At 43.9% G+C, this 9512-nt stretch overlaps 1 protein-coding gene across 1 annotated transcript; it reads left to right on the forward strand.

The window, feature by feature from the left end:
• Positions 1 to 282: 282 nt before the first annotated feature.
• Positions 283 to 9279, forward strand: Triml1 (tripartite motif family like 1). Its single transcript, XM_038328904.1, has 6 exons — positions 283 to 708; positions 994 to 1089; positions 2823 to 3053; positions 5231 to 5253; positions 5432 to 5529; positions 8741 to 9279. The coding sequence occupies exons 1-6, from the start codon at positions 283 to 285 to the stop codon at positions 9277 to 9279; spliced, it is 1413 nt and encodes a 470-aa protein (XP_038184832.1).
• Positions 9280 to 9512: the final 233 nt, after the last annotated feature.

The raw sequence follows: 9512 nt of genomic DNA on the forward strand, positions 1-9512 counted from the left end.
GAACTAACTACAAAATCCCAACTATATTGGATGCCCAGCATCTAGCATCTAGCATCTAGCACAGAAGTGATTCAATCCAAGTTTGGGGCTGGTGATGAGTCGGTGCGCAGGAGTTCCACATTAAGTCACAATTGGCTTTGTGCTGGAGAGCGCATATCATTTGGTGTAATCGGGCCCAGAGGAGAGCTAGAGTTTCTCGTAACAACAACACAGCACCTGATCACCCAGTTGTGACCGAAGAGGACTTCTGTGATCCCAGACTAGAAGTGTCATCTTGTCATGATGTCCATCCAAGAGAAGATATCCACAGCCGATTTGATGGAGAGCCTTCGGGAAGAGCTCACCTGTTTCATCTGTTTGGACTATTTCAACAGTCCAGTGACCACCGAGTGTGGGCACAGCTTTTGCCTGATGTGTCTCCTCAAGAGCTGGGAGGAGCATAACACACCTTTATCTTGTCCTGAGTGCTGGAGGACTTTGGGAGCCCCTCATTTCCAAGCCAATGAGCGACTGGGGAGACTGGCTAGCATTGGCAGGCAGTTGAGATCTCAGGTCCTGCAGACTGAGGATGAGCAGAGCAGTTGTGGGAGAACGCCAGGAGCCAGCAGGGTGTTCTCTGATGATGAACAGAGTGTAGTTAATTTCTCAACACAAAGTCATGGGATGAACAGGGCATATTTCTCCAGCGAGGCCGAGGAACAACACAAAGTAAGTTGGGTTGCTCAGTGTCAACCTCAGAGCGCAGAACTGGTCCTATCCTTTAATTCTCATACTGGGCATATATCTTCAGGGTAGCGCACCACACACTGGCTTGGATCCTACTTCCACCATTTCTTTGAGAGTCTCAGTCATCGTCTACTGGCCAATCAACGTGTTGTCAAACTAATACGAGTGGCAAATCTTTACAGCGTACAAGAGCACAGCATCCAGTGGCTACTTTTCCTGATCTTTTCGCCATTGGGTACTCTGCCAAAGGGTTTGTTTCTATTTCAGGAAAAACTCCAGGACATCATCAACCTTCTACGGAAAAAGAAGAAGGAAGCTCAGGCTATACTGAACCATGAGAAGGAGCGAGTGACGCTGTGTAAGGTCAGTGTCCGTCTGATTTTGGGCTTGTGTGTGAAATGCCTGGTGAAACATCAGGGGGAAAGGACCACTGCGAGTCCTGCTTTGGGGCTGCCTGGCTCTGTGTTTTTGCATGGGGACATGACAGTTCTGCTCAACTTCTCTCACCCCAGGTAGATCTACTTTTCCTTCTTTGTCTTCCTTGACTAGCTGCTGTGATGAATCTGATTAACATTATTTAAAATACAAGCAACAGATTTGCAAGACAGGCTGGAAGCTGGTTTTAAAAAACGAGTCTCTCAAATGCTCAGGGAAAAATTGTATGCAAATTAAAAGCAAGTAAAGCGGAAGGGACAATAATGGCATAATAGTAGATTGAATCGTACTGGAACAAATGCCTAAGGTTAGTCACAGATTTGGATTTCAATTGCCTGGCAGTTAAAGCGAAGAATTAAATGTTTAATATGGCAGTGTAGATATTAGGGCTGGGGAGGTGGTAGAGTGGGTTTTAAAAAAAGCTCTTGTCATGCAAGTCTGATGACCTGAGTTTGGATATACAGAACCCACATAAAAGCCAGAAGGACAAGTATTTGTAATCTCTGTGGGAGGCATGAGCGCGCGCGCACACACACCCCCCCACACCCACACCCCCCACACACCCCATTTCCTCGTGCATTTGAAGTGAATATTTGAGTTTCCCCAAGACTCTGAGGAAGTTTGTTCATTTGAGGCATCCTCTCCCTGAATAACCCAGGCTAGATTCAAACTCCTGGTTTATCTTTTCCTGTCTTAGACTACCTAAGCGGTTGGATTTCTGGTGTGGTGTACTACCATTCATGGCAGACTCTGAGTTCTTTTATCTGACTTGTTTTGGAAGACACAGTCTTGCTGCATGATCCTGGCTGGCCAGGAACTCGCTGTGAGATGAACAGGCTGACCTCAAATTTTGCATCCATCCTCCTGCCTCTGCCTCTGCCTCCTGAGTGTTGGTTTTACATTTATGTGCCACCATGTCAGCTTAGATCTAGAACTTAATGGTAACTTTTTGTGATGTTTTCTTGCATGTTATCTGATGCCAAGTTTATTTTTAAAATCAATATATGTCTAATAATGTACACATACATCTTTCACATGTTTTCTCTTTTTGAGTTTCATTTATTTTAATACTTGTCTCCTTTTAATTTTAATTTTCTTTCCAGTTTTTTTCCTCTTTTAAATTTCGTTTTATTTTTACCGGGTGTAGTGGCACTTTAATCCCAACACTCTGAAGGCAGAGGCAAGTGGATCCTTGAGATTTCAAGGCTAGCCTGGTCTGTATAGTGAGTTCCAGGACAGCCAAAGTTACACAGTCAGACCCTGATTCTAAAAACAAAGCAAAACAAAAAGCAAAAGACCAAACTTTTAAATTTTATTTTCAAACAGTGCTTATTACGACATGTCGGACTTTGTGATTCTTTTTTTTTTCCTTCTTCTTCTTCTTTTTTTTTTTTTTTTTTTGGTCTGTTTCTTGCAGTAGAAAAGACAGTTTTTAGATTAGAAAATCTGATAGTGTTGATTACTGTGGCTGTACACATCTTTCAAAACTTTGCTCTTTTTCCACCTAGTCAATATAAGGTATACGTTCTAGGAGTGTTTCTGTTGCTAACATTGTGTGTGTGTGTGTGCGCGCGCGCGCGCGCACACGCGCGCGCTTGTACACGTGCATGGGCACGAGCGCACGGGCATGCTCGAGCATTGATGTACACATGCGATTGCAGGAGGAGACAAAGACATGTAAGCAGGTCGTCGTGTCGGAATATATGAAGATGCACCAGTTTCTGAAGGAGGAGGAGCAGCTGCAGCTGCAGCTGCTGGACAAGGAGGAGAAACAGAACATGAAGAAACTGAGAGACAATGAGATCCACCTGGCCCAGCAAGTCAGCCGCCTCAACAAGATGATAGGACGGATGGAGTCCACCTGCCAGAACCTGTCCTTAGAGTCTTTTGAGGTGAGGCGAAATTCAGGAGGATGTCAGGGAAAATTGACGGAAAAAAATATGCATAGTGACCTGCAGTATTTCAATCCACAGGAATTATATTTTCCGGTATTCATCTGAAAAATTAAGTTCTGCCTGAAAAGTAGTTTTCCTAAGGCATTGATTTTTCTGGGTATGAAATATTCTTCAAAAGAAGGAGAAATCAAACAAGGGGAAAAAAAGACAAGCTCAGAGATGACTGTAGTTTCTTCTGGAGCTGCCTGTGCAAACTCAGCTTTGTTTAGTAATCCATTATTTATTTGTAGCTAGTGTGTATGGTCAATTTAGTCTCCTCAAAGATCTGGGGAGGGTGAGCAAGAGTGTCATATAGCCTAGAGGTGATTGTTATCTACAAAACAGATCTGGAGTAGCAAATATTTACTAATCAGACTCATGGCAGTTAAAGATATCTGTTGGTCCTACAGCTAAGAGGGGACAGAACCCATGTGTTCCTTGTGCCAAGTCCACTGTACCATCTTTGCTTACTGCCTCCCTAAGGTACGGCACTCATTAGCATCATCCCAGTCATAAGCCATGAGACCCACCTCAGCTTCACGTTCACTGACTCTCAGATTCTGCAGAGTGCTATCTAATTCTGTATCTTCTGAATGACTAAATGACATCAAAAAACAGAGCATGGACTTGGTCTCAGCTCTCACTGAGTCATTTTTTCTGAGTCATCTGAGTCTCACCGAGTCATCTCCAGTTCTGGGACATGACGTTCTTATTTGGCTTCATTATGAACAAGGGAAGGGGGCTTAGAAGTCCCAGTTTTCTTTGAGCCATATATAGGCTGTTAATGGTTGCATAGGGGTTGGAGAGACTTTTTTTTTTCGATGAGGTAGTCACTAGTAAGATGCCCATGTTTTGTAAATAATTTCTTACCCATGTGTCCATAAATAACCCTAACTAAACTCACTGGGTCATAAACAAACAAACAAGTAACGTGAGTACAACTGCCGACACACTGGGAAGAGGAAGGGAATGAATAAGAGGACAGATCAGAACCCCTTATTTACATATATGTATACATCAAAATATATCTCCATGTGTGAAAGTGTCAGAATGCAAACCATTATCATGCATAATGAATTTATGTGAATAAAGTTAAAACACATTTTAACAAAGACTTTAAGAGACAAGAGATTGTTTAGTGGGTAAGGTGACTGCTGCCAAGGCTAACCACCTGAATTCTGTCCATGACTGGGATCCATGTGGTACAAGGACAGACTCCATTAGCTGTCTTCTAGCCTCCGTATTTGTGCTGTGGCCAAGAGCCTTCCTTATATACAAATAAGATTCTATTTTTCTTATTTTTCCATTCAATTCCTCCCCTCCTCCCATTCCCCTCCCGCTCCCCTACTTTCCCTCCTCCCTCTCCCTCCCTCCTTAAGAGAGGGCAGGGAACCCTGCCCTGTGGTAAGTCCAAGGCCCTTCCCCCTACATCCAGGCCTAGGAAGCTTTGCATCCAAATTGACTAGGGTCCCAAAAAGCCAGTACATGCAGTAGAAACAAGTCCCAGTGCCTTTATCAATGGCTTCTCAGTCTGCCCCCATTTTCAGCCACATTCAGAGAGTCCGGTTTGATCGCATGCTCATTCACGGTCCAGCTGGATTTGGTGAGCTCCTATTAGAACAGGCACACTGCCTCAGTGGGTGGACCAACCCCTCATGGTCCAGACTTCCTTGCTTATCTTCTCCCTCCTTCTGCTCTTCAACTGGACCTTGGGGGCTCAGTCCATTGCTCTGATGAGGGTCTCTGTCTCTATCTCCATCCATCGCCGGACGAAGACTCTATGGGGATATTCGAGATAATCATCAGTGTGATAGTGGGGCAAGGCCAGTTCAGGCACCCTCTACAAGATTCTATTTTTTTTTTTTTTTTTTTAATTAAAAGCATGGATGTGAAAAAAGAACAAGCGATTTTCTGGTCAGTGTGAGAAATACCTCATGGTCATCAAAACCCATCCTTAGAAGAAGCTGGGGCTTTATACTCTTCTGCCCTGTCGGTGACACCCTCTCGCGGTGTGCTAGGACCATGCAAGCAGATTCTGCGAAACTACCAAAAGACTGTGACGAAAACGGATTTGGTGCTGGCTAGTGATTGACATGAACAGCTAGTAACCAACCTTCTTGTCTTTCTATCCTTAGGAAGCCAGAGGAGCCATGGATCGGTAGGTTTCCATCCCGTCTCCAGCGTGCGGCACATAGGGGTCTGGTACTGATGAAAGAGTGATGGCGTGGGGATGAGGATGCGGATGTTGTTGGGGGGAGATGATATGGATCACGAGGTTGGACCAGGTCATGTAGCGTGCGTCAAGGAGAGAATGAGGCTCTCTTTTCTCTTGGAAGGTGTGAGTCACTGTTGCTTCAGTGTCCAGAGACCACCGTGACGGAGCTGAGCCTGTGCCGTGTCACTGGGATGAGGGAGATGCTGAGGAAATTCAGCAGTAAGTCCACCTCCTTGTCACACGTCCAGAGATTTCCATAGTTAAGTTCAGCTCATGTTTTGGGCACCACTGAGCTCCTGGACAGCTTCTTCTACCACAGAATATTCTGATACAAGGCTCCCAGGTCCAGCATCCCTGAACTAGTGCTGAGCACCAATTACAAACACTGCTTGTGCTTGAGCCAAGAGGCAGAGAGCTTTCTTGCTGTTCTGTGAGGCTCTGCTTGTTGTCACTAGGTCTTTGGTCCTGCTTTTGTCACCGTGTTCTGTGATATGCACACACCACACACACCACACATACCACACATACCACACATAATAATCCTCGGGGGGGGGGAGGGGGAGGATCTTGCTTTGTCAGCTCTTTTCCTGTTAGGATAAAAACTGGGTTTTATTCTTTGTGTGCAGGCAGAAAGTGGTGTGTTTGTGTGCGTGCGTGCGTGCGTGTGTGTGTGTGTGTGTGTGTGTGTGTGTTTGTGTGTGTGCACATGCGTTCACATGCATGCACGCACAGGTTTATGTGCCATTTAATAGATATAGAGGTCACATGACAACCTTGGGGTAAGTCTTTGACTCTTTGTCTGAGGCGGATCATTCTATTTGTCACACCCAGATGCTCTGGGAATATATTTGACTAGAAGCTATCTAAGTTGGATAGTTATCTGTTATGATAAACTAATACCATTGTTCAAAAATGGGGGTATGTATAGCCTGATTCATATCGGCATGGAGGGCGTCCTGAGGTTGCTAGGTGCATTGATTGGAGAGGGGTGTGCGTACACAGTGCATGCAGATGAAGGAACTAGAATGTCCAAGTACATTATTACAGGAGGGTCTCTATGGGAACAACTCAAAACCAAATGGGCTCCCAAACCCGCCTGCTTGTTTGCCTGCTTCAATGAGGGCCAATGATCCCATCTGGAGTTAGTGAAATTTTGGGGCCTCTCATGGACTCCCTCACAGGTGGGTGGAGATAAAGTGCTCCCAGTAGCTCACATATGCTTTATGGCACTGTCAGTGTGGTGCTAACTCACACAAAGCTACATTTGACCATGGGGTACTGAAAAATAGGAATTAGAAGTTTGCTGTTATAACAAGCAATGATTTTGTAATCTTAGTACAGTTGATCTCTTAAGGATTTTATTTTTCTTTTAAATTTATTTTTATTTAATTGTTATGCATTTATTAAACAAGGTCTCATACATCCCAGGCTGGGCTAGAACTCTCTGTGTAGTCAAGTGTGACCTTGAATTTCTGATTTTCCTGATTCCACTTCCCGAGTGCGGTGACCACAGGTTTGTTTAACCACACTGGGTTTTGTGCAGTCCTGGGGATTGAACCCAGGGCTTTGTGCACGTTAGGCAGACATTCCACTAGCAGTGCAATGCCCCCAGGCCTCCTTTCAAATTGATTTTTAAAAAAATATTTGTTATTAGCTATGTGTATTTATGTGGGCCTGTGTGTGGGGTGCACATGAATTCAGGTACCCGAGGAGGGCAGAGCTGTTAGGTCCCCTAGAGATGGTGTTTCAGGAAGTGGTGAGCCACCAGACACGAATGCTGGGGATATAATTCAGGACCTCTGGAAGAGCATCATGTATTTTTAACCATAGAGCCATTTCTCTAGCCCTTGTTATTTATATATTTATATATTTATTTATTATTTGACAGAGTCTTGCTATGTAGCCCAGACTGGCCTCAAAGTTATGACAATCTTCCTGCCGCAGCCTTTTGAGTATTGGGATTACAGGCCTGTGCCATCTTGTCTTGGGTTAACTTTTAAATTTTTATTATCATTACAACTATAATCACAGCATTGGGGATGGCACCCAGGGCGTTGTGCATTGTGGATGCTAGGGAAGTACTCTGTCCCTGAGTTATATCACTATAACGTTTTTTTAGAAATTAAATAATTAATTGTAATAATTGAGACAAGGTCTCATAGAGCCTGCGATGGCCCCCAATTCACTATGTAACAGAAGATGACCTTAAATTCCTGCTTCTCTTGCCTCATATATGCACACATATAAACATATATTTAATGAAACGATACTCATATATATATGAAAAATTATGATTGCCACAGTGATGAAATGCAGTAATACGTAGAAATGCAGGATTTGCATTTAGAAAGCGTCCAACAAATGTTAATGAACAAATTAACAAATGTTAATTAGCAAATGTTAATGTCTCTCTCCTTTCCAAACTGCAGAAATTCTGCTATGGCTAACTAGCAAGAACATCTTTGTATGGACAGATAACCTAAATTCTGAAACTGTCCTCTCTAGAAAACCAATTTCCTTACACTTCCAGGTTCCTCTCACCCTGGCAAGTGTGCAGAGTCTCTGCATGTGACTATTCTATCTCTTCTGATAGCTTCGCTCTCTGTTCCTGGGGACAGACCATGTCTCATTACATATCCCTGGCTAGCCTTAAACTCATGGCGGTCCTCCTGCCTAAACTTCCTAAACATTGGGATTACTGACATAAGACACCAAGTCTAACTAGAGATGGACTTTTTTTTTCTTTCTTTCTCTCTTCCTTTCTTTTTCTTTTTTGGAGACAGGGCTTCTTTGTAACCCTGACTGTCCTGGAACTTGCTTTGTAGACCAGGGTGTCCTGGAACTCACAGAGATCTTGCCCGTACCTCCCAAATGCTGGGATTAAAGGTGTGTGCCACTACCACTAGCGTGGACTTTTTTCTTTTCTAAAGAATGTTATCTCAGCAGATCCACTGAAATTACATTTAAAAACATTTTTGTTTATTTTGAAATAGGGTCTTATACTATAAACCAGGCTGCTCTTGAACTCACTACGTAGAGCAGTTTGGCTTCAATCTTGGTTCTGAAACCAGATATTGCTGTGTAGCCCAGGATATCCTTCTATTTACCTTGTAGTACAGGCTGGATTTGAACTCATACACTCTTGTTTTAGTTTTATCAGTGCCGAAATTGCTTGCCTGGCCAACACCCAAATTACATTTAAAGAATAGATTTAGCTGGGCTTGGTAGTTATGCCTAAATCCCAGTACTGAAGATGCTAACACAGGAGAGAACTGCCGAATTCAAGACCCAGCCTGGGTTGCTTAGTTATGTCCTATCTCAAAAACAAATAAATAATAATAGGACTAACTATTAAGGATTTAGTTTAATATTAACGTATATGGGAGGTTTCCAAGGATGTCCAACCATTCATTCGTTTCTCTTCTTGCAGCAGATGTAACTCTAGACCCAGCCACAGCCAATGCCTACCTAGTTTTGTCGGATGATCTGAAAAGTGTGAAGTATGGAGGAACCAGACAGCAATTGCCTGACAACCCAGAAAGATTCGATCAGTCCGCCACTGTGTTGGGATCTCAGGTCTTCACCTGCGGGAGGCACTACTGGGAGGTGGAAGTGGGGAAGAAGACTGAGTGGGAAGTGGGCATCTGCAAGGACTCTGTGATCAGAAAGGGGAATCTCCCCAAGCCCCCTGGGGACCTCTTCTCACTCATAGGCTTAAAAATCGGTGATGATTACAGTCTCTGGGTTTCATCGCCTTTGAAAGGTCAGCACGTCCGAGAGCCTGTGCATAAGGTCGGTGTGTTCTTGGACTATGAGTCCGGACACATAGCATTCTACAATGTGACGGATGAGTCCCTCATTTACAGCTTCCCATCGACCTCTTTCCATGAAGCTCTCAGACCCATCTTCTCCCCTTGTCTTCCAAATGAAGGGACAAATACAGACCCTCTTATCATCTGTCACATCTGAGGGATGTGCCCTGAACCTTTGAAGACAGAGCAAGGACCAGCCTAATCATTGAGATGGTTAGTGCATTCACAACCTTCGCACATCAGATAATCTGAAATGAGAAAAAAAGAAGAAGAAAAAGAAAATCCTTCCTCCCCAAAGACTTCCCACAAACCCAGTTCTGCGATGAAGAGTCAATTAAAAATCTATTCAACACCAAGAACTAGAAGCCGATACCCAGCCTTAACCCAGTC

This window comes from Arvicola amphibius, chromosome 4 (assembly GCF_903992535.2).
Source record: "Arvicola amphibius chromosome 4, mArvAmp1.2, whole genome shotgun sequence".
In the NCBI taxonomy this organism is placed as follows: Eukaryota; Metazoa; Chordata; class Mammalia; order Rodentia; family Cricetidae; genus Arvicola; species Arvicola amphibius.

Bases quoted from the DNA above. Each gene is read 5' to 3' on its own strand.
- Triml1 (XM_038328904.1), top strand. From the start codon at position 283: ATGTCCATCCAAGAGAAGATATCCACAGCCGATTTGATGGAGAGCCTT. The intron at 709-993 runs GTAAGTTGGGTT...TTTCTATTTCAG, and splicing joins AGGCCGAGGAACAACACAAA to GAAAAACTCCAGGACATCAT. The intron at 5,254-5,431 runs GTAGGTTTCCAT...TTCTCTTGGAAG, and splicing joins GCCAGAGGAGCCATGGATCG to GTGTGAGTCACTGTTGCTTC.